This window comes from Madurella fahalii, assembly GCF_045866475.1.
Source record: "Madurella fahalii IFM 68171 DNA, scaffold_6, whole genome shotgun sequence".
Taxonomy (NCBI): Eukaryota; Fungi; Ascomycota; class Sordariomycetes; order Sordariales; genus Madurella; species Madurella fahalii.
The window spans coordinates 916,022-938,386 of NW_027263976.1; the positions used below are offsets into that span (position 1 = coordinate 916,022).

Genomic DNA, 22,365 nt, shown 5'->3' on the forward strand with positions numbered 1-22,365 from the left:
AGAACGGGGCCGAGCAAATCCACACCGACCTATGTACCGATATTATCGTCGACTCCTCATGTGCATGGTTTCCTTCCGAAGACTAATTCGCCTTTTCCCTAGCCTAGTCGTACATTCCAGTCCATGGCGGCAAGCGGCAACAACTTGGCATGATCATGCCTTCTTGCTGTCCGTGGGCGAAAGCGTCTGTGACAGGTAGGTCAGCGCTGAGAGATGGCGAGAACCCGTGACAAGCTGCATAGCTGCAGGACTGGGTTTCCATAGGGAGCCCGACGCAGCCATATTCCGAAGGAATGATATGGGACGTTTCCGCGTGCTACACATACTAGCCCTAACTAGTGCAAACACTAAGACTGCAGGTTATACACACGCACATACACAGGCGAACATTGCACCGAAAGCACAAAATTCCTGCAAGCATAGTCTCAAGCCAAATTTCGGTGGTCGGGGTTAGGTAAACTCAGCACCCTTATTTGGCCAGATATGTGCAATGATTGGGCTGGGGCCCGCTGGCAAGGCGGCTCCAGCAGCATTTTCAACCACCCGGCTCGCTGTAGCCAACAAAATGCTCGTGGCGAGAAAGACAGCGGTGCCTTGGGCAGCATGCAGCGAGAGCCCATGACGCATGCGAGGAGGCGCGTATCACATCATACGGGTTTCTGTTCTTCGTATCAAACAATCAGCGTTGTTGGGGGGCGTCTGACCTTGTTTCCCTCCTGAAATGTCACCTATTCGCCATCGGCCCTTCTGACGAAAAGGCGAACTCCCCAGCCAAAGCTGCCTATCCAAGGCTTAGTCTCTCAACCCGGCTTTTCACTGCTTCGACGAGCGCCGTCTCCCGATCCAACAGATCAATGACCTGCGCCATCTTTGCCTTGCGTATCTCCACCGGTATCTTCAGGCTGGGCAGCGGCGAGGTGGGTGAGCCTTCCTCGGCCCTCTCCCCAGCCCTCTGCAGCTTCTCCGCTTGCGAAAACAAGGCGTCGCGAAGGGTCTTGATCTCCTCGAATCGTTTCCAGGGCTCGGAGGTGGATGGCGACGCCCGATCTGCCTCGGGCCCCAGTATGTTACTCTCAAACCTTCGTACTTCCTCTGCCCACAGCTTCTCCTTGTCGCTTAGTTCACGCCTGGCCGCTCGGCTAATCCTCGTCTTGAGCTTTTCCATTCTGTTCGCGAGTTCCTCCTGCCTCTCCCGCGCCGCCCGTAGCCGTCCCTGGATAAGCATGTTTTCCGACACCGGCTCATCGTCTGCCGAATCGTCTCCGGTAATCGTGTCAATCCGCTTCTTGACCGCGTTCACCTGCGTTATCTGGTCCCTCAGTTCAACCTGAAGCGCCTCGCATTTTCTGAACAGCTCCGCCACGGCACTATTCAATTCCGAGACCTCGGTGCAAATCACCTTGTGGCCTTCGGTAAATACTTCGAGCGTTGCCATCGAGAGGCGCACCTCTTGCGGCATCAGCGGCCGCCTCCTGCCCGTCTTCAGGTGGTCCATCCATGCTGGCACAGCGCTTTTGCGGTCCAGTACTTCTGAGGGATGGAAGACGGGTCGCGGCTCCCACACCACCGGCGGTTGCGATGGCTCGACCTGCTCAGGGAGCGCTACCGGCGACTCCTTGGGCGCAATATCGGGCTCCGGCGTGTCGAAGAAAAGTGCGACCGGGTCATTGTGGGTGGCAGATAGAACAAAGTGACCAAGATCCGGGTCACTGATGGCAGTGGCTGCCGCCAGGACATTTTGGCTATGGGCCTGCGTGTAGATGCGCTCTCGCTCCGAACCTGGGCCCTTGGCTAGTAGATCGATGCGGAATTCTGCCCCGGCCTCTGAGTCTCCCTCCAGTTCGCTCTCGAGTCTAAATACCCACGGTTCCAGAGAAACGAACGTGATGCCAGCCGAATGCGTGACGTAGAATGTGTAGGGAGAAGTGGTGTCCTCGCTGAACATGGGCCAGCTGTCGGCTACCACCTCAGCGGGCTTGACCGTGTCGAAGGTCTGAAACGTCAGCAATGAGGGGCTTTTAGGCGCGGGCGCGAACTTGGGCCCATTCTTGACGCGAACGGGAAGCCATTGAGCCTCAATGCCTTCAACATCTAGACAGATCTTGACCTGCCCGCTCGTAGAGAGGAGACATATGACGCTGAGGGACAAGCCGCTTTGCTCGTCATCGCCCATCTCAAGCTCCTCCTCTTCCCCATACATCAAGTCGGTCACGTTTGCCTTCTCACCAACGACATAAATATCTTTTAGCTCCACCTCATCGTCTTGCTCGTCCTCGGGGTTCAGATCGAACTCAAAAGGACCTTGGAGCCTCGGGATCGTCCCCGGCCGAGTGGGACGCGTGTAGACTTCCACGTCGCCGTTACCGAATGCGCTTTCCACGATTTTGGGGTCTTGTTTATCGAGTTCTGACATCCAGTCCAGTTGTTGCTGAGCCAAACGGCGAGCCTCAGGCGAAGCCTCAGGGTCGTCTTCAGTCGCGGCGACTCTAGCAACGATGGAGACTGACAGGGAAGGGATGAGCGTAGGAGGCGGTGCCCAGCGCTGAGGAAGTAGCGGGCAGAGAGCGTACACATCACCCCCAGTCATGGCCACCCAGAGCGTCATCGATGACCAACCGCCAGAACCACGGGCGGGGAAGCATGCGGACGCCACTTCCATATCGAACGAGTCTGGCGAGAAGCCCTTGTTCGTCGCCGAGGTAGAGACGCTGAAGTCTTGGTCCAGATATGTCCCGTCTGCCAGTCGCTTCAGATCGACTGCAAGTGTGGGCGCATCGAACGACCAGCGGTCCGCCGTCGACAGCTCCCAAACGCGCACCACGGCGTCTTCCGTGACTGTGACCAGACACGTTCCATTGACACCCAGAGGATGCCACATCGCGGAAACCACCGATGATCGAGAAGTAACATGCGTAGTAGGCCCAAGAGTCCAAAATCTCGGCTTGTACGGTGTGGTGTCCGTAGCATGGAGGTGGGAAGAGTCGGGCAGGATACAGATGTGAACCGTGTGGCTCGTCAACACAGCCAGGAAGTCCTCATTCGGAGACATGATAAGCTGGCGAATGTCGTCGGCGACGGGTGTTTTGATGGTCTATTGCCGTCGAGTCAGTAGTTGATAACACCTTCCGAGAGTGTAATACGTAGTGCGGCCTGGCGCTACACTCACTCGGTATCCGGCATTGCTGGCTCCGGCAGCCTCCTCATCGTAGACCTCAAACGAGTCATCTGGACTTTCTCGTTTGATGCGAGTTCCACTGCCAGATCTTGCCGGTTTCGCCTTCCAGGACTCCTTGAGATGAGCGAGATCGCCCCATCGTATCTGTTTACCGATCGCCACGAAGACCTCAGCGCCTCGCCGCGCTATCGTCCGTCGCGGTCCGGGCTTCGGCTTCCTTCCGTAAGGGAGAGCTGAAGCGGCCGCGGCGTCGTCGCTCGACTGCTCAAACAGCTTATGGCCTGGAGCCGGCTCATTGAGCCAGCTCGGCGCAAAGCTCTTGATCTTGGGCATCGGTGTGCTTGATGGGACGTGGGCAAGTTATTGGTTGCCGGTGGCAGAGAAGCATTGAGCAATTAACTTAGCAATTGTACTCTGAGGAAACCAAACCCGAAGTAAATCGACGCAAAGCGGACCTCTCCTGGTTTGTTACAGATTCCGGTTCGGCGAGGTTGGGGAGCTTCACAGCACGGGCTGAGAGAGCTTGTGGTTAGCGCGTTTCTCTGCCTGAGGTGGGTAGCTTTTTTTTCTTACAAAGGCGCGCCGACTCCCTGCCGCAGCGCGAAAGATCCCTGTCATCACTAGCAGATGGGGCCCACTTTTAAGCAACGACCCGCTCTCAGAACCACCGCGAACAAGCCCCAATCCAGTGAATCCATATGCCGTCTGCCATCTGCCTTGCAGGTTCAAGTTTGGGACATCCGGACCGTTTCCGAATAAAATACAACAACCATAAAAATGCGGGCGCCACGGTCAACAGTCGACCGACTCGATCAACCGAGTGCCTATTTCAACAATAGAGTGAGTTGTCGATGCCGGACCTCCGCAGAACGTTACTCGCCAATGTCTAACACATGCCGCCCTGCGAGGATCAGAACAAACGGCGGCGTTTCGAGAAGGACAGGCGTGATGGGGACGACGACACCAACATGCAGGCCGACCAGCCAGAGGAAGATCCGCTCAAGGATGCGACGACCCTCTACGTCGGCAACCTGTGAGCCACATTGTCTCGAGATTCTGGTCCGGGAAGAGAGAGAGAGAGAGAGCTGACAAATAGTCCCCAAGGTCCTTCTACACCACAGAGGAGCAAGTGTACGAACTCTTCTCAAAATGCGGCGAGATAAAACGCCTAGTCATGGGCCTCGACCGTTTCAACAAGACGCCGTGCGGATTTTGTTTTGTCGAGTACTACACCCACCAGGACGCGCTCGATTGCATGAAGTACATTGGCGGCACCAAGCTAGACGAGCGCATTATCCGGACTGATCTAGACCCCGGTTTCGAGGAAGGACGACAGTACGGCCGTGGCAAGTCAGGCGGACAAGTGCGCGATGAGTACCGGGAGGACTATGATGAGGGCCGTGGCGGCCTTGGCCGGGCAATCCAAGCAGATCGGACGAGGGACCGTGAACCGAGGGACTATGACGATGACCACGGACGCGCGCGGTAAATTTTCTATTTGGACTGGAGAGTTGCGCGCGAGGTGGTTTGGTTGTTCTCTTTTTATGAAAAAAAAAAAAAAAAAAAAATTGGTAATACCCCGGGAAATCGCAATGGCATCGCCTCTTGGTGTGTTGTTCCAACACCTCACTACAGAGGTCGGCAATTCTTTTTTTCTTCTTTTTTCTTCTTTGGGATTGCCCCGACTTCTGGCATTTGAAATTGAAAGTAACTGCCCCGTTGGGATGCCATCTGCCATGAACGCCGTTTATCCCATTTGGTATAATACACAAGATATACATGCCAGGAGATCGTCGTCGTTTCTCGTCTAGAATCCGGGGGGGTTGACCCTCTGCGACACACGCGTCCACTTGGGCAGTTCTAGGGCCAAACGTTAGATTTACGCCTCACAAGTCGTCACAGATACTCAAGGCCAAACATACTGTGAATTCCCTTGCGATATCTCTTAGCTTTCCGGTCGAACATTGTGTATTTGTCTTTGGGCAGCATCTGAGCCTCGGTCGGCATTTCGGCCTTCCACCGTTCCAATGACTTGAGCGTCTCGCCCTTCTTGGCCAAGGCGTTGCTCAGCGTCTCGACGATGTTGTCGACGGCCCGTAACCGCCTACGGTGCCTCAGTTTCTGAGTCGGCGAGAGGCGCCAGGGAATCTTCCTGCACCGAGTGTCAGCCCCATCGCCTTACGCGTGGAGATACGACACGAGCTTTTAGTGGCCACATACCATAAAAGACCGCCGCTTAGGGCATTTGTGATTCTGAACGGCCCGAACATGGTCGCGATGGGAACTTGGATCGGACCTTGGAGTGGATTGGGAATTGTCCAGAGAACGGACCAGACCTTGCCTGATTGACCAAAAAATCGCGGTACCCTGTTGCAGCGGCCAGGCCAATCACGGTATACTCCATCAGTAAGTGGGGACATCCCACCCCGCGACCCGCTGGTTGGATGTTCGCCTGCAGTGCTAGCGGATCCAGTTCAAGACAACGTCCTGAGTTTGTTGCTTGCTGGGATGCGTTTCCGCCAGGGAAGCCGTTGTGAATCTAACCGCTGCAAACGATGAATGCGACTGACGCCAACGAGCGCTCAACACGTTACGCCCTGGACCGCGCAACACGCAGATGATTGACCGAATAAGCGAACGATATCCAAGAAACCCACAAAGCAAACGAACACACAACAATGAGCTACTACTTCGCCATAATCGGCACCCAAGACAACCCGCTCTTCGAGTACGAGTTCGGCACGTCCAAGCAGGGCGGCGATGGCCAAGCCCGCTTCACCGAGCAGGCGCGTCACCTGAACCAATTCATCCTGCACAGCAGCCTGGACATAGTCGAGGAGGTGCAGTGGACGAACGGGCAGCTGTACATTCATACCCTTCCTACCTCCCCTCCTGTTTCCTCATCTTTGCTGCCTCCCCCATCACTAACATTACACGTGCCTCGCACCAATAGCTACCTCAAGGTAATCGACAAGTTCTTCAACAACTACATATCCTGCTTCATGACGGGCGGCAACGTGAAGTTCCTCCTGCTCCACCAGCCGCCGACGGTCGCAGGCGGCGCGGCCGGCACATCGACGCGCAACTCGACCTCGGTCGGCGCGAATCCGACCAGCCCGCAGACGGAGGAGGCCATCAAGAACTTCTTCAGCGAGGTCTACGAGAACTACGTAAAAGCCATCATGAGCCCGTTTTACAAGGTCAACATGGAGATTCGGAGTCCGGTGTTTCGGCAAAGGGTTGCGGCGGCGGGGAGGAAGTACTTGTAGATTTGTAGATTCCCTTGGTAATAGTCTGACGGGGGACGGTTCCCGCTGGCATCGTGGCATTCGCGTATGCGCGCAGCAAATCACAGGAGCATGCAGTCAATAACAAAAAAATTATCATCAAATCAATGTATTTGGGGTTTGACTACCCTTCCCATGCCAGTGTAAAGACGCCCTGGTCATTCCCATCGACCGACCATGCCATAGCAGTGATAACCCATCCCGCCATCCCCAACCTAACGCCAGGCGTAAAATCACCACCGAAAAGGAAAAGATGTACTCGATCATGCCTGCCAAGTGTGCGCACAACCATCCATGGCCCCATCTCCCTGGCGGGAAACAGATGGCACCTTCATGCCCGCCCTCCACACGCGCTTTCGTAAACCAAAAGCGATGCGAAGGTGTCGATAAGCGAGCACGAATCTCCCTCTCTCCTCCAGCCAGCCAATTGGCAGATTGCAGTTGGCCCATCCGTCCGAGAGAGAACCCCCGCGAGTTGCTTGGTGTTGGGCAACTCGCTTAGCCGCCGAAGCCGTAGAGGGTGCGGCCCTGGCGCTTGAGGGCATAGACGACGTCGAGCGACGTGACAGTCTTGCGCTTGGCGTGCTCGGTATACGTGACGGCGTCACGGATGACACCCTCGAGGAAGGACTTGAGGACGCCGCGGGTCTCCTCGTAGATCACTGCAAAGCATTTGTTAGCGCCGGGGCAATCCCAGAGCAAGAGCGATGGCTTTAAAAAGGGGGGCAACATACTGGCAGAAATACGCTTGACACCGCCACGGCGAGCCAGACGGCGGATGGCGGGCTTGGTGATACCCTGGATGTTGTCGCGCAGAATCTTGCGGTGGCGCTTGGCACCGCCTTTGCCGAGGCCCTTTCCGCCCTTGCCGCCTGTGTTGCCGACGCGTCAGCATCATCATTCATAACAAGACAAGTATCGTCGACGGGCATGCCACGCAAGATGCAAGCCCAGGACGCGATCCATCATGATGCAAAGCCGGGCGGACGTGACGCGTTGTGGAACACGTGCACCCCACCCTAGCCTTGCCAGGCAAAACCCATCCAAGTCGCGACCCCCAAGGGCCCTTGCATCCGTGACAGCGACGACGTCGACCAAGGAAAAAAAGTTGCAACTTACGTCCAGTCATATTGATTGAAGTTTTGACTTGATGGAGAACTGTTTAAGTGATGGAATGGCTTGTCGCAGTGGACAAAATCGATGAAAAGTTGATGCCGGTGATAGATGGGCAACCGCACGCAATTGGTAAAAGGAGTTGGTGTTTTGGAAGAGCAGGCGAGTGAGAGGGGAGAAGCTAAGTTAAATAGGTGCGTGGCCAGGCGGCCGGATCAGTGCAGCTGATTTGGGAGAAAAGGGCACTAGTCCGGTTTCGGGTGGGGGTGGCTTGTTGGTTATTTTCCCTGCCAAATGAAAAAATCCGTTGCGTTTTGGTAACTGGATTTGCAAGCTTAAAAAATGGGTTGTCAAAGCGCTGCAAATGCACGCGGCTTTGATCACTTGTTTTCCTGGCTGCGGCGCTGCGCGTTTTGGGGGGAAGCGCCCCGCAAAAAATGGCCCGAGCGTCGTCGCCGAGCTTCAGCCGGTGCAGGAACCCGTCAGATTTAAAGGCGTGGTCCGAGCTTCTCTACCTATTTTCCGACTTGCTCATTCGAAGAGACGCGGCTTTCCTGTACCAAGGTCTCGACTAGAACGACAGGAGCCAGCCGCTGTTATATGGATTTTCGGGCGCCACGTCTCTCGCGGCAAATCACCAGCCTGGACTGACGACCGCGTCCACTGGTCCCTCAATGTGGTGTACTACGTCCAATCAAGCCTAGAACACTACTGCCGTCCAGTTACCTGCCGCTTAAGCATACCAAGTTCTTCAATTCGCTTCTCTTCACACACCCACGCTGGATGTAAGGTAGGTGTGTAACGCTCGGGAATCCGTAGCTCACCAAGAACCCGATTCCTGTATTACCGGTTTGCTACCTGGGTCCTCTCTCTGCTGGGAACCCAACCGCCCCATCCCACCAGACGTTGATGTCACCCAGCCAACTCCATATAAATATACACGGTCGGTCGGCCAATGCAATGCTGACGTACTCATACAAACCCCCCCCCCCGGCCAGAATGCCATGGGTGTGGTCCCACGAAGCAAAGGCATGCTCGATGCTCTCCAGGAACGCCCCTGCCATGCAATACAATGCTGACATTGTTGTGAAAAAAAGAAAGGGAAAAGGAAGCAACCACCCTCAATGTCATCCCAACGCCTCAAAGGCGCAGCCGACTTTTTCTCGGGGCTCAAATCTCTGGGCCTTCCCAAGCGCAAACGAAACGCTCATCCGAATCATGGCCCGGCCTTCCGTAGTCGTAGGACATCGTAGGATAATATGTGTTCGCGTTCAAACGTCATGGCCAAAATCACGAGCATCAATGCATCATGGAATCGTCCAAAGAGTCGTCGTCCTCGAGTCCCCCAATCTCCTGCTTGATCTGCCCGCTCGCCTGGAAAACGTCAGCAATGCGTGCATACCCACAAGAATCCGCGACCCGATCTCTCTCACCTTGGGGTCCAAACTGAGGGCAATGGTGAAGTGGCGGACCGCCGACTTCCTGTCTCCGAGGGTTTTGGCGAGCTTGCCCAAGAGGAAGTGAACCTGGGCCTTGTCCGGGGCAAGGTCCCTCAGAATCATGAGCTCATGCTGTGCCTCCTCCAGCTGGCCGGTAGCCAGCAGCGCCCGAGCCTTCTTGTGCCGGATCTCGGCCGCCCGTGGTGCCAGCTCGACAGCCTTGTGGAAGAACGGGAGAGCCTGTGCGACCTGCTTCTGCCGCTGTAGCACGGTCCCCATGCAGCAAATCAGGACGGCGTGTGTCGGGTGGATCGCCGACGCGGCGTGATAGTGGCTCCACGCCTTCTCATAGTTGCCCAGCTTCTCGTAGACTTTCCCAATGCCGTAATAGGCGTTATAGTGTCGTTTGTCCGCCGCGATGGCGTGCCGATACGCCGTCAGCGCCTTGTCATATTCTTCGTTTTCCACGTGCTCGTGTCCCTGCAAAGTGTACGCGTATGCGAAGTTCGGATGGAGTTGGATGGCCCGCTTGAAGCATCGTAGGGCCTGCTCGTGGTCGCAAGCTAGTGACCACGCGTTTCCCAGGGCGCACCAGGCTTGGGGCGAATCCCATACAGCATCTATGAGTTCATGCGCCAGGAATGACAGATCGGTCTCTTTCCTCAGATGCCACAGAACCGTCGAGTAGACCTCCATGTCGTCGTGGCGTGCAGGGGCGAGTTTTCGGAGTCGTCTGAAGAATTTCTCGGCTTCTACGTAATTCGCCTGTTCATACTGTGCTCTTCCCATACGCGCCAGCACCCATGGCGTCTCTTGGTGGCTCCGGGGAAGCGATGAGAACGCAGCCAGTGCCTCTTGACATTGGAATTGTGACGAGAGAAGGTATCCGGATGCCATCTTCTTTAAGAGATCCAGGATCCACCTCAACCCCTCATCGACCTTGACAGGCTCGGGTTCGGCCGGTTTAGGTGGCAGGACTTGGGCAGCAGGCGGCTCCCTGACGCGCGGGGCTTCAGCTTGGTCGACATCCATACTGTTCTCCTCCAGAGGCTTCCGATTGCCGCTGACAACCCTGCCGACGCTGGCTCCGCTGGAGCCTGGACGCATGATCCGTGAGACCGGTGGCCTGGCCTTCCTCAGCTCGCGTGTCGCCGGGACGCCAGTCGCTGTAGCGCCTGAGTTCACTCTCGATGCGGCCGTCCTAGGGATCACGTTGAGTCTGGCGCTCCTCCTCGGCTCCTCACAGTTAGTGGGACGTGGCTGGACGGGGTGCCCCGACGCCGTACGTTTCCTCTCTGTAGCCGACAGAGAGAGGGCAGACCCTCGCAGCATCGATTCTGAAAGATCCCCCGGCTGGTCCTGAGCTTTCTCTCTCTTCCTTGACCCTAAGCGATGGCTCGCCCTTGAAGGAGCATCGAGAAGATTCGACTCGATCGCTTGGGTCGCCCGCGTCCGGCGGGTCGGAGCCAGCGGTGGCTCGGGGCCGAAGCCGTTCCGAGGCAGTTGAGCTTCTTGGCCGGAAGCGGCAGGACCAGTCGGGGTTTCCGCCCCATCAGATCCGTGCTTGTTTCCTTGGTTCGCTGTATACCTCGAATGAACAACAGCGAACTTCGCCACCAAATCATTCTCACCAGGTTCGGCGAAGAGCATGTTATTGCTCGAAATATGCTGAAACGCGGTGGACCGGTGGCCCTCGAATGGATCGCCGTCGTGGCTGACAGCTTGGATGCCAGACTTCTTCTGGAGAGGCTCTGGCGCGCCTCCGTTGGACTCGACGTTTGCTGCGCCCGGTTCCTGGTCGAAGGTGCGGGCGAAGGCGTCGTTGAGTTTGAAGATGTTTGGTATCCTAACATTGACGCCCATATCACAGAGAATGGTAAAGGCGTCCCACATGAAGGGATTAGTCCTCAGTGCGTCCTCGAAACACTGAACTGCCTTCTTCTTATCGTCATATGCCCTGTACAGCTTGCCGAGGAGACAGCTGATAGTAGCCGCATCGGGGTACGGCGCCCGCGTCGAAGCTGTGTGCCTCCCCGCGCTACATTTGGAGCCCCAGAGCGGCCGAGCCTTCTCCAAGGCTGTAATCCCATCCTTGTGCCGTTCCAGGTCCAGACACGACTGTGCCAGGATGAAGGCGCATCCCACGTGAACCCCTCGGGAGCCGGACGGTTTGCTAACTTCGTATGCCGACCGGGAATCGCCGAGCCGGAAGTGACACAGAGCGACCAAATATGCGGACTCTGGGGAGCGTGGATCGTGTGCATGCAGCCGCTCGGCGAAGAAGAGAGCATTCTGGTATGCAAGGCCGTCGAGGTGGTAATGAACGGTTTGTTTTAGCAAGCTGGCGATCGCGGCGCTGTTCGGTGCCATTTTGGTAGGCACAGCCGCGCCGGTTGGGGTGCGACGTAATTTTCCAGTTGCTACCGACGGTGATTATCCATGGAGGTCGCTCGAATCAACAGTAGTCTCGAGCTGGATATGCATGGGAGATTCACCCCCCCCCCACCACGGCGATAGCGCAGGCCGTGCACAACGGAAGAGGGCGGTTGTTCGGTGGCGGAAACGGAAGCGAGTTCTAAGGCCGGCGGCCTAGTCACGAGCCACTCGTCGGAAGGGCTCAGAAGAAAATGGTCGATGCAGCTGCTTTGATTAAGAAGGGCGTCGGACGATCGGGCGTGCGCGCAATGGGTATCGAAATCTGTACAGCGCTGGAAGGCAATGATGGACGGTTCGACAGGCAGGGCAGTCCGGTGACGGCGTAGCGGGGCCTGGTAAGGTGCTGTCGGGAGAAGGGGGAACAGAAGGCGAAAACAAAGACGACGATGCGGGCCCGCAAGGCTGGTTGTGTCAAATCCTCCCGAGTTCAGAGGACATGACTTCCAACCACCGAAAAATGAAAGGAAGCGACGAAGGAGAATGGCCAACACCCAGCGATTCCAACCCCTGATTTTTCGGCCAAGCGATGAGCTGGTGTCGTCCCGTTTTTCGGTGGGAAAGCTGTCGAGCCGTCTATCGAGGCGTCGTTGCTAGGTTCTGTCGTTCTGGCAATGTTATGGTGGGTGGGCACGGCAGGGGGGAATTGATTGGCTACGCGCTCGTGTTAACGCTACGGCGGTTGGGCGCGGGACCTGCCGAGCAACTGGGTTGGATCCCACGGTGCGCCTGCCGTGCTCCCAGCCACACCTGAAAACTGGGCAGGCAGCCATCTGAGCCATCCTCACATTGTTTCTTCGGTCCCGCCACCTGGAGTGCTGGGTTTGCAGCGGCCTTGCGATCCACGATGCGACTTTGCTTCAACCGCAGACACGACCCGTTGGTCAGTGCTTCTTCTTAGGCTCCGGCTCCCTGCAATCACCTACCAAGTACTGTACTGTAAGTGTATGGAAGGAGACGCAATTTCATTCATGATTCTTCAGGCACCTTACCTTTGCTCTGGCATGAGCTGGCGAGTCCCAACTTCACAGCACTCGACTCCCACCATGTCCCAAGCCCCGCCAAGCCATCCGCACTGCAATTCATAACAATACGACACATGAATGAACTTCATCAGGAGCCACGTTCGCCGGGAGAATTTCTCGCAAAAAGCGTCTTGGTTGATGTTTTACGTAAACAATTTGGGCCGGTCTTGTCTTGTTGACTACTAGGTCTGATCACAGCATCTTTTCAACAATCTCTTCGCGCTGTTAGTGTGATTCCCTGGCTAACAGCGTAATTAAAGCCCTTATGACTGAGACGGCCGCCGCTTATACCGCTGTTTAGATAGTTTTGTAGGCTCATCTTTCACAAATTGATAAAAGTGGCTGTCCTGGGCTGCAGTGGCACCGGGACGTCACACAAGGATGGCGTCTCTATGTCCGACGGCCCAGAGGTTCGATTGTTCCAATTACTACAACATTTTGCGGAACGGACACGTTTCATCGTTGCCTATCCTCACATGCGGGAAGAGTGGGATTTCTAATTTCCAAAGGCCAATTGCGACCTAGTATCTATACCGGAATGGGGTTGAGTGTTAGAACTGTATCCGGCGCTAGCATTGACTGCTCCCTCGCTCGATGCCGGAAAGCCCACGCTAGTAAACCTTGCCCCTGGGCCCTTCGCAAGTCCAATGTCTAACCCATATTCCCGGTTTTCCGTCTCGCAGACGCGCCAGCTTCTATTTGACAAGGGGGCAACCAATCTGGGTCATGCAAGAATAGGCGTCCAAAGTCCGCGAGCAGCATGCGGTGAAGGCCGTAGCGACGTCGGTCGGCATGTTCCCGCACCACTAATTCCAAACCGAGTTAGTATAACACTCTCACAAGGCTTATGTTGTTGATGAGAGAAGCAACGGATCGTGGTACGTACGTTGCTCTCGTCCAGAGTGCCGCCAGCTTCGGCGCAGCATTCGGCAGTATCGGGAGATGCACAGTCACAATTGTACGTGCACGTATCCTGGCGGGCGCTGAGCGAGGCGGGCGCTGAGCCGGGAGCGGCGAAAGCGCCGGTGGCAAGGGTAACGAACATAGCCGTGAAGAAACGCATGGTGGTTATGGTGGCTTGCTGTTGAGACTGCTATCTGCCTGGTCGCCGGTTGTCTGGAAGATGTATAGCTATGAGTGCTTGCTCTTGATGGTGCAGTGTTGGCGGCAGAGCGGCGGGTTACTGGTGCTTTTATAGACAATTCCAGGATCAGAGCTGACGACGACTCCTACATCGCGTTGTTGAGCTATACCAGCATCAAATTCCCACGTACTCGTCGGGAGCATATTAGATGAGCTGCGCCCCTGTCAAGTTACATGCGACTTGGTTACATCGAGATGACCGTCAGTTTCGTCAGATTCGAAGTCCCAGCCATCTCCAACCGTGAGGTAAAGGGATGCTACTTAAAATACAAAGGCGAACTAAAGTTCATGATGTGCCCTTTCACCGTTTGATATACCATTGCGTAGGGCACGTTTACGTGAGCCCCGGGCCTACTGCCAATCATATAGCTCAGCAAGATGAGGCTATTCCAATAGTACGAATGGAAATGAACTGAGAGGAGCCAGAAATCAACAAGCACACAACTCATCCTGCTACGCTGCAAGTCGACCTCGGTTTTGCCTTATCCAAGTCTGGGGGATTCTCCATTTGCACTTTGCATATGTGGTGACGCGGCAGACTACCTTAAGTAGGTAGGTAGATAGATGTTGTCTGGGACATGTCAGCCCCACGTGTTGATGCCTCACCGCGTTCGTTGAAGAATCAAAGACACCGTGACGCTAACTAAACTTCAAAACTGTCTGAACCCTTTCACTCAGAACGGCCTGTTGCTGGTGACGCGGCATGAGTGGATACGCGTGATAGTAGGGCATTAGAGCCCCTACGCCGGCACCCAACATCCAATCCTAGTACGGCCGGCTCAGGCTTGCTCTCTCAAAAATGAAAACTCAGCATCGCGGTTACATCGGGTTGCCTGGTATGGCAGCTAGAGCCTTACCAGAACCTATGATTTGATACTCCCCCCTCTTCGTCTTGCGTGGCTATAGCACCTGGGGACGCAGGTCTACGGCGGCGTGCCCATGCGCGATGTGACAACGGCAGAAGGTCCAGGGTTGGATCAGTGTGATCAAATTCAGTAACAATCTTCGACAACCTTACGGATCGTCCTTCCTTCTGGGGGCCTAAATTACAACCCTCTTGAAATCGAAGTCGTCCTACAAAGTCGGAGAGGATGGGTTATTGCTGGCTGGCTAACCGCACTAGCCATTAATACCCTGTGGATCCTACTCGGCCACTTGTCTGCATATGTGGTCTGATGCTGAGCCATAACCTCCTGCAGCTTTCTGGCTTCCTTGACGGATATCTAGTCGGATAGGTAGTCCTTCGATGGGCCCTTCTTTCAATCAATTGATAACTGCGCGGCTAACCTCCCTAATGGGGGGCCTTCCGCGAGATGTCCTTGTGACACGCGGTGGGAAAGCTGGCACAAAAATGAATGGTTCGCATCGCCGACTCAAGAGACAGGGAGAGTGGATAAATTGGAAAAGAAAATTCAAGTTCACGCAGTTGTTGGGCCAAGCCGTTGCCGATTCAGCCAGTGTGAGTTAGAATCTGCGGACAGCTGGGTTACTAAGGACTCTAGTGCTAACTACCTCGAGTCCCGTACACTACAGTGACGGATCCATGGATGCCAAGGCTAGCCAGTTGCCAGGGTTATTGAGGTAGGAGCGCCAAGAACCCTCAACGACATCCCGACCGGGGGCGCCAAAAGTTGTCATCGTTCCAAACATTTTCCCCTTCTTCAGTTTCATTCGGCGTTCCCCTAATAATAACCCACTCATTCGCCTGGCAACGAATATGGCTCAGAAAGCGCGCAAAGATCAAGCCAAGTCCAATTCGGCGGCGCTCAACAACCTTCACATCGGGTCGCTGATCGTCAATGGCCTGTTCCTGCTTCTGCACTTCGTCTTCCGGACACGCTCTCTCTTGCTCTGGTTCATTCTCTCCCTCCCCAGCTTCGTCTGCCAATTCGCTCTGGAAAGGACCGGACGCCCCAGCTATGACCCCGCCACAAAAGCTCTCAGATCCTCCGGGGAAGACCTGGGCGCGGCTGGCCTGACCGAGTACATGTTCGACGTCATCTGGGTCACCTGGGGCGCCGCAATCCTCGTCGCCCTGTTCGGCAATTGGGCGTGGCTCCTTTGGGCCGTGGTTCCTGCATACGGCGTCTACAAGGGTTTCAGCATGATGGGCGCCGCGAAGCAGATGGCACAGATGGGGGTCGATGCAAATGCTGCGCCCGCGGGCAATCGCAAGCAGCGGCGGGCAGCGTAATATCTGGATTTTTCCAAGCCCCTTCCTTGTCTTGCGGTACCGGATGCATCATCTACTGTGGTCTATGCCATTCGCGCTCCTCCGCCCACTCCTGCAACACGGCGGGGTCGACATCCCGCACCATGACATGAATATGGTCAACCGTCCGCACGCTCTGCAGGGCTACCCAATTTTTGAACCACAGCACCTTGTCCTCGCCGCCAGGCCCGAGGCTGTCTACGAAGTACCGCTTTACGAACTGTGCGACGATCTCTCTGGTCTCGGGTGTCATGTCGCCCACCTCGCCATCGGTCGGGATCAGGGTGCGGGACCACACGACAAGGTGGGTGATGCCCGGGGTGAAGCCGTAGGGCCAGTCGTTGATCAGCACCCGGTAGTCGGACGGGTCGGCAAACGGCGTTTCAGAGGCCGGCGTGAAGGGCGGCGAACCCCAGGCTTTCGGAAGACGATGGGCAAGGAGGAAGTTGGTGATGCTGCCGTACTCGGCTTTTGTCTCGGCCGTCCACTTCATGTACCGCCGAAGATCGGACGGCTTTCTCTTGAGGACATGGAGCTCATTGTTTTCTGGGATTGTGTGTTAGTACTCGGCAGCGCCGAGAACTGGCGAGTCCAGCATCAAAAAGAGCAAGCAGGTGCCCATACGAATGATACTGCGGAGATCGTCCCAGGTGTGATATGCGTATTCGTCGTCGGTCTGGGAGAGCACCCATTTGTCCACCTCGGTAAGGGGAAACGGCGGCTCCTCGATCGCGTTCTCACCCATTTGGATTTCTTTACCCGGTACGTTGGTACCTTGATGGCGGGGTTCTCCCTGGAACGTCTTTCTGGTACCGCCGCCAGAACCAAGACTGGACAGCTGGCTGGCACGTCGGAACAAACCAATCACCGGTCGGATACAGGGCCCCTGAGAGCTAGGCAGCGATTAGAGATAAGAGACTTTGGAAACCTGAGTGGATAAAATCCGGCGCGAAAGGACAAAAATGTGATGCTACGGACCGCAAGAAAGTACGGGATTGTGTAAGCAGCCGGCAAGGCGGCGGTATTTGCAGGAGGGGACGCATTTCAGTGTGAGAGCGTAAGATTGCGACGTTGCGACATTGCGAACTGCCGTGGCATCGGACCGCTGCCGGCATGGGCCGAGTTCTGGCTGGCCCGTCCCGCCGGGGCACAAATTGTTGAACCCAGAAGCCCAGAGTTTAGTGGGGCTCCGGTCCCCACCCTTGGAATTCGGCTCAACCCGCAGCAAAATCGGCCCACGCGCCCATCCCACACCCCGGTCCGACAGCTTGTTCGGTCTGTTTTTTTAAACAAATTGTGTCCCCCAGACCGAAAACGGCTCCGTGGTTCCGTCCCACATCCAACTGAGCTCTCGAGCAGTCGCGATCCCCATCCGGGCCACCAGAGTGCGCGGAGAGTGACAGAGAGAGAGCGACGGAGACAACCAGACATGTCCGACTCATTGCTTGCACGCAAGTTCATCGACGGGATATACATTCCCGTCGGCCTGCTTGTCGTCGGCACGGTCATCGTGAAGCGGGAATGGACAGTCTACGCGCTGCTGCTGGGGATCGTCCTGGGCGCGGTGAAGTTCTATAACAATGGTATGTCGCACACACAGGCCATCATTACCTATCGACAACCACTGACTTGACTGTGGCCCCGTCCGCCAGTCCCCAAGAAAGTCCTTAAGCCCGACGTCTTCCAAGAATTTGAGCTCAAGGAAAAGACCATCATCTCGCACAATGTTGCCATGTAAGCGCTCCCCCTTGAAAATCCCCGTTAAACATCCCATCCGCCGCCCTCAGTCAACTAACAACTCCCCCCTTTTTCTTACTTTTCAAAGCTACCGTTTCGCCCTCCCCACACCGACCTCGATCCTCGGCCTGCCGATCGGTCAGCACATCTCGATCGGCGCGCACCTCCCGCAGCCCGACGGCTCCTCCAAGGAGATTGTGCGCTCCTACACGCCGATCTCGGGCGACCACCAGCCGGGCTACTTCGACCTGCTCATCAAGTCGTACCCGACGGGCAACATCTCCAAGCACATGGCGTCGCTCGGCGTCGGCCAGACGATCCGCGTCAAGGGCCCCAAGGGCGCCTTCGTCTACACGCCCAACATGGTGCGCCACTTCGGCATGGTCGCCGGCGGCACGGGCATCACCCCGATGCTGCAGGTCATCCGGGCCATCGTGCGGGGCCGCAAGGCCGGCGACCGGACCGAGGTGGACCTCATCTTCGCCAACGTGACCGAGCAGGACATTTTGCTGCGCGAGGACCTGGACCAGCTGGCCCGCGAGGACAAGGGCTTCCGCGTCCACTACGTGCTGGACAAGCCGCCTGCCGGGTGGACCGGCGGCGTGGGCTACGTGACGGCCGATATGATTACCGTGAGTTAAAACCGCCCCTGGCCCCTCTCCCTGGGCAAGATCCTATTGTTTGAATAAAGTTGGGGGATAAGAGGTTGCTGATCTGTTGTGATCATTGCAGAAATGGCTCCCCAAGCCGGCCGACGACGTCAAGATCCTGCTCTGCGGCCCTCCTCCCATGATCAGCGGGCTGAAGAAGGCCACCGAGAGCCTGGGCTTCAAGAAGGCCCGGCCCGTCAGCAAGCTCGAGGATCAGGTGTTTGCCTTCTAAGGCTGGTGTGGCGAGACACAAAGAAGGATCGATCTCTGAGTTGGATGCTTCACGACCATGCAGTACTGTATCGTTCACTAGCCAGAGATAAAACCGGCGCAAAGGAGTTAACGCTTGTTGACGCTTGAGGAAGACCGCCGTCTGAGATGGGTCGGGGTGTATGTGTGTGTGGGGGGGAGGGTTGAGGTTACTACGACGAAACACAGTTACTGTATCGTTTAACTAATTAGACACGACTGGCGCAAAGAAGGTAGAATCAACACTTGTGTAAACACCATGCCGGTTCTGGCCGATTCTGACACGTTCCCTGTTTTGGAATTTGACATTATCTATTTATTTAGATGGGGGATCTAGTAATCTAGTGAGAAGGGTTGGGAGTCTCCGTATACGCTCTGATTCCCCCAAAACCTACCAACCAGCCCGTTTCTGGTCATATGCATACCTTGCCAGCCCAATGCAGTATCCCCGAGTCCGATATCTCGTACAACAGTCCCAGATTTCCGGGAGCCGCACCCGTAATATAGTACAATCCTATCATACAATTCCTCCCCCCTTTTCCATTACTTTTTACCCAGTCCTGGAACCACCTTCACCGGTGTCCCAAGCCGAGCCACCACTCCCGCCGGCGGCCGCCCCGCCCCACGGGTCCATGGGATTGTTGCTGTCCTGCGACTGTGACGTTCCGTAGTCGTCTGTCCCGGTGTTGTTGCCGCGCGCGATCTCGGCCAGCATGGCGTAGAACGACTCCGGGTCGGTCACGCCCCACTCGCCTAGGTCCTGGAAGATGTCGAGGTCGGGGACCTCGCTGTCATTGGTGTTGTCGTTGCTTCTATTGTCAATATTCGGAAGGAAATCGCTCGTAGCGCTGGTGCTTCCGAGCGTAGCGGTCGCGGTTGTTGTACTGCTAGGCCCAGCGATTGGTTGTGTGAATGTTGTTTGTGTATGGTCCCCCGACATAGGGATGTGTAATTGCCCGGGGCTGCGGAAGCTGCCGGGCGTCGCCGAGCTGGCGCCCATGGCAGGGGAGCCGGTCCGGTGAGGTAGGGTGGTGGTGGCTGTCGTGCTGGCCGCCATGTATTTTGCTGCGTAGGACCAGCCGCCTGGGTATCCGAACAGGGCCGTGGCAGGGACGCCATCAATGGAGTTCGGCCCTGCGCGCCCGGGAGCCCAGGGTGTAGAAGAGGGTATGTCGGCTCGTACATGCTTAGCCGTTTCTGACATGCGAGGGTCTGTCGATCCGGTAGAGATTCGCATTCGCTTGCTCGCGGGGCCGCTAATATCCTCCTGCTCAGGCGCGATGTGCGTCACGAAAGAGGCGTACGGAATTGTGCTAGGGGTATTGGCGGCCACGACACCTTGAGGCGCCCACAGAGGCAGACGCCCCGGCAGCGGCGGTTGGACTTTGGAGTGGCGCGAGACGGGGCCGCGAGCGACTATGGGGATGCCGTGACAGCAGGGCTTTAACTCGCTTATCGTTGGAACAAAATCTATGAGGCCCGAGATGCCGTTGCGTTCGAGGTCGAGAAGAAGTTGATTGAGATAAGCGCGTGTCAAGGTGTGCCGTCGGCCCATGGAATCCATCGACTTGGCAAGAAGTTCAAGGTTTGCGCTCTCGCACTCTTCGGGTTTTTCTTTCGCCTGCGCTACGTAAACCGATGCGGCAAAGTACAAGGACAGTGCCATCAGAGGACTTTTCTACTGAAAATGTCAGCTTTGTCCAAGGGGGAAAGGGGCCGCCGGTCAGCGATACTCACATATTCTTCTCTCATGTGGCTAGTCAGTTTTATGATGTCGACGATTTCCTGGGCGGAATTCAAGGCTCTCGTCCTGCTAGTCTGCTTTATGCGCGGCAGTTTGAACTTGTCGGCCTTCTCGCAGGCTGTGTTGTGAAGGCAGATTACGGCGGCATGCAGGTTCAGATTTAACTGCACCGCTACTGAATCACGGATATTTCTCGGCAGCCTGAAACGCTCGGGAAGAAACATGAAGGCACTAGACAGCATATTGTCGAGCTCCCTGTGCCGCTTCCAGAAAGTCCCGTATTCAGGGTCGTCTGGATGGTCTTCAGGCATCGGCCGGTGGGCATGCTTCATCAGCTGGTTGAAGACATGGCAGATAACCACATTCCCACCAAATGTGGAGTAGGCTGCGCCCTTGAACACATCCTGGAGGGTGCACGATTTCTCTTCGACGCCCCGGGTAAAGGCCTCCTCAGACGCAGGCAAGTGCGTTGTAACCTGCTGGCGGTCAGCCGTGAGACTTCTTGCGGTCAGGAGACGAATGACTTGCCTGGTTCACGTCAATCAAATTCGGCCATCCGGCGCTGATGCTCGCATAGCTGTCAATGGCAAAGGCGCCCCAAAAAAGCCGCCGACGCTCCTCGATCTCAGCCCACGTTTTGGGCGGGGCTATCATGGGCGCCATAGGGAGCTCCTCGTCGGTGGTGTCATCGAGCCGGTGAAGCCCCATCATGCCGGTCAGCCTGATGCATCTGGCCGAGCTCATGGATGCCCTGGTGAAGTGTAGACACCGGGCTTCGTCGGTTGATACAAGAACCCAGGCTTGGGCGTGGCCGAGGGTGATGAAATGTTCGCCATGTCCCTTTGGAGATGTCAGTGTCAAGGACGGTCAGACCGGGTTTCATGCCAACCTTTAGCTCCTCGGCTTCCAGATAGTGGCGGGCACGTCGATAGAGGGCATCGTGGTAGCGTCCATACTTGGGATGGCCGTTCGAGGCCGTGGTCCAGACGGCATACTGGAGAGACATGGGCGGGCGCATATGCGGCGGGGAGTGGAACGACCGCAGGTAGTTATCCCGGTATACCACGGGCATAGTGAGGCCCTGCGTTTCGAAGAATATCCTGTGGCTAGTCCTCATCAGTACCAGGCGCACGATCAGCGGCTACGATTTTTTCACGCCTACAGGTCCTCGATCATGTCGAAAGGAGGCAGACTCTCAAACTGGCCGAGCCCGATCAGCTCCCCGGGGAACCAACCGTCCTCCTTTGGAGAACTCTCGGTCGGCGACAGCGGGGAATACGGCACCGCCCCGTCGGGACGGCCGCTTTGAAGCAAACCCAAGAAGTTGGACGTGGCATTCTCGCCTCCAACATCGGCGGGAGACGACTCCTCGGTCCAAGCAGCATTGGGCAGGGACGCTGGACCGGCTCGTTGTTTGCCGACACTTCTCAGCAAGCCTTCCACTTGTGCTGCAGGGGCTTGTCAACACGTGGGAGACGACGAATCGGGCACATGGAGCCGTACAAAGCCTTTCTTCGAGCTCTCTCACGTTTCTCCGCTTAAAGGCCGGCTTCCTCCGAGACTCCGGATAGACGCACTCGCCACCGGCCTTTTCGCAGCGGGTGCAGACTGGTTTGCGCCGATCGCCTATGAGGAACAATAAGCAACGGGGGCCAGATCCACCCGGTCCATACTCTCACATTTGAGCTTCCGGGACCGACAGCTTACACAAGCCAGCGGCTCGTATGCCTGTGCGGCGGCAGCGGACGCTTCCGAGGGTGCATCTTCGGGCGAGGTTGACATTCTGCGGTGTTGCCGAGTCCGAGACCGAAGCCGACGAGAGAATCGAAGGACACCGGACTAACCAAGAGTGCCGCCCCGGGCCCGACACATGTATAACACGGTCGCTGGGCCCGGGGCCGCGCGCAGAGTCGTCACCCCCTGGAGCATGACATATCTGCCTGAAAGCCATGGCGCGGAAAGGGAACGTCTCGGATTCGACCGACGATCCTCGGTGTTCTTGGGCGGACGGTCTTTGGTCCGATTGCCGAGACCGCTTAGTTAAGCCGGTACTTGAGCGGCGTGCGCATGGCGTGCGGCAATGCAGGCCTTCTTTGTCAGGGTGCGTCAGACGTGCTGCCTGAAAAGAGGCGATGGACACTGACAGACTGAGGCATGC

General features: G+C 56.5%; 10 protein-coding genes across 10 annotated transcripts; 4 read left to right on the forward strand and 6 right to left on the reverse strand.

Moving 5' to 3' along the window:
- Window positions 1-781: 781 nt before the first annotated feature.
- Window positions 782-3,508, reverse strand: NUP82 (Nucleoporin nup82; the record flags this gene model as incomplete). The annotated part of the gene is made up of 2 exons (XM_071065736.1): window positions 782-3,091; window positions 3,167-3,508. The coding sequence occupies 2 exons, from the start codon at window positions 3,506-3,508 to the stop codon at window positions 782-784; spliced, it is 2,652 nt and encodes an 883-aa protein (XP_070921837.1).
- A 444-nt stretch (window positions 3,509-3,952) lies between these two features.
- Window positions 3,953-4,664, forward strand: CBC2 (nuclear cap binding complex subunit; the record flags this gene model as incomplete). Its single annotated transcript, XM_071065737.1, has 3 exons — window positions 3,953-4,015; window positions 4,090-4,208; window positions 4,280-4,664. 3 exons carry the CDS (start codon window positions 3,953-3,955, stop codon window positions 4,662-4,664), a joined length of 567 nt encoding a protein of 188 aa, XP_070921838.1.
- A 318-nt stretch (window positions 4,665-4,982) lies between these two features.
- On the reverse strand, window positions 4,983-5,445 carry MRPL31 (mitochondrial 54S ribosomal protein mL60; the record flags this gene model as incomplete). Its single annotated transcript, XM_071065738.1, has 3 exons — window positions 4,983-5,035; window positions 5,098-5,327; window positions 5,396-5,445. 3 exons carry the CDS (start codon window positions 5,443-5,445, stop codon window positions 4,983-4,985), a joined length of 333 nt encoding a protein of 110 aa, XP_070921839.1.
- A 408-nt stretch (window positions 5,446-5,853) lies between these two features.
- TRS20 (TRAPP subunit) lies at window positions 5,854-6,444 on the forward strand (the record flags this gene model as incomplete). Its single annotated transcript, XM_071065739.1, has 2 exons — window positions 5,854-6,038; window positions 6,129-6,444. 2 exons carry the CDS (start codon window positions 5,854-5,856, stop codon window positions 6,442-6,444), a joined length of 501 nt encoding a protein of 166 aa, XP_070921840.1.
- Window positions 6,445-6,960: 516 nt separating this feature from the next.
- On the reverse strand, window positions 6,961-7,591 carry HHF1_2 (Histone H4; the record flags this gene model as incomplete). The annotated part of the gene is made up of 3 exons (XM_071065740.1): window positions 6,961-7,124; window positions 7,197-7,334; window positions 7,582-7,591. The coding sequence occupies 3 exons, from the start codon at window positions 7,589-7,591 to the stop codon at window positions 6,961-6,963; spliced, it is 312 nt and encodes a 103-aa protein (XP_070921841.1).
- A 1,283-nt stretch (window positions 7,592-8,874) lies between these two features.
- Window positions 8,875-11,384, reverse strand: CDC27 (anaphase-promoting complex subunit cdc27; the record flags this gene model as incomplete). The annotated part of the gene is made up of 2 exons (XM_071065741.1): window positions 8,875-8,949; window positions 9,009-11,384. 2 exons carry the CDS (start codon window positions 11,382-11,384, stop codon window positions 8,875-8,877), a joined length of 2,451 nt encoding a protein of 816 aa, XP_070921842.1.
- A 3,948-nt stretch (window positions 11,385-15,332) lies between these two features.
- MFIFM68171_10323 (DUF788 domain-containing protein) lies at window positions 15,333-15,809 on the forward strand (the record flags this gene model as incomplete). The annotated part of the gene is made up of 1 exon (XM_071065742.1): window positions 15,333-15,809. One exon carries the CDS (start codon window positions 15,333-15,335, stop codon window positions 15,807-15,809), a length of 477 nt encoding a protein of 158 aa, XP_070921843.1.
- Window positions 15,810-15,861: 52 nt separating this feature from the next.
- MFIFM68171_10324 (N-acetylglucosamine-induced protein 1) lies at window positions 15,862-16,572 on the reverse strand (the record flags this gene model as incomplete). Its single annotated transcript, XM_071065743.1, has 2 exons — window positions 15,862-16,373; window positions 16,452-16,572. 2 exons carry the CDS (start codon window positions 16,570-16,572, stop codon window positions 15,862-15,864), a joined length of 633 nt encoding a protein of 210 aa, XP_070921844.1.
- A 684-nt stretch (window positions 16,573-17,256) lies between these two features.
- CBR1 (NADH-cytochrome b5 reductase) lies at window positions 17,257-18,446 on the forward strand (the record flags this gene model as incomplete). Its single annotated transcript, XM_071065744.1, has 4 exons — window positions 17,257-17,410; window positions 17,480-17,561; window positions 17,653-18,196; window positions 18,297-18,446. The coding sequence occupies 4 exons, from the start codon at window positions 17,257-17,259 to the stop codon at window positions 18,444-18,446; spliced, it is 930 nt and encodes a 309-aa protein (XP_070921845.1).
- Window positions 18,447-19,013: 567 nt separating this feature from the next.
- MFIFM68171_10326 (Citrinin biosynthesis transcriptional activator ctnR) lies at window positions 19,014-21,989 on the reverse strand (the record flags this gene model as incomplete). Its single annotated transcript, XM_071065745.1, has 7 exons — window positions 19,014-20,141; window positions 20,201-20,683; window positions 20,736-21,047; window positions 21,097-21,313; window positions 21,370-21,655; window positions 21,711-21,833; window positions 21,887-21,989. The coding sequence occupies 7 exons, from the start codon at window positions 21,987-21,989 to the stop codon at window positions 19,014-19,016; spliced, it is 2,652 nt and encodes an 883-aa protein (XP_070921846.1).
- Window positions 21,990-22,365: the final 376 nt, after the last annotated feature.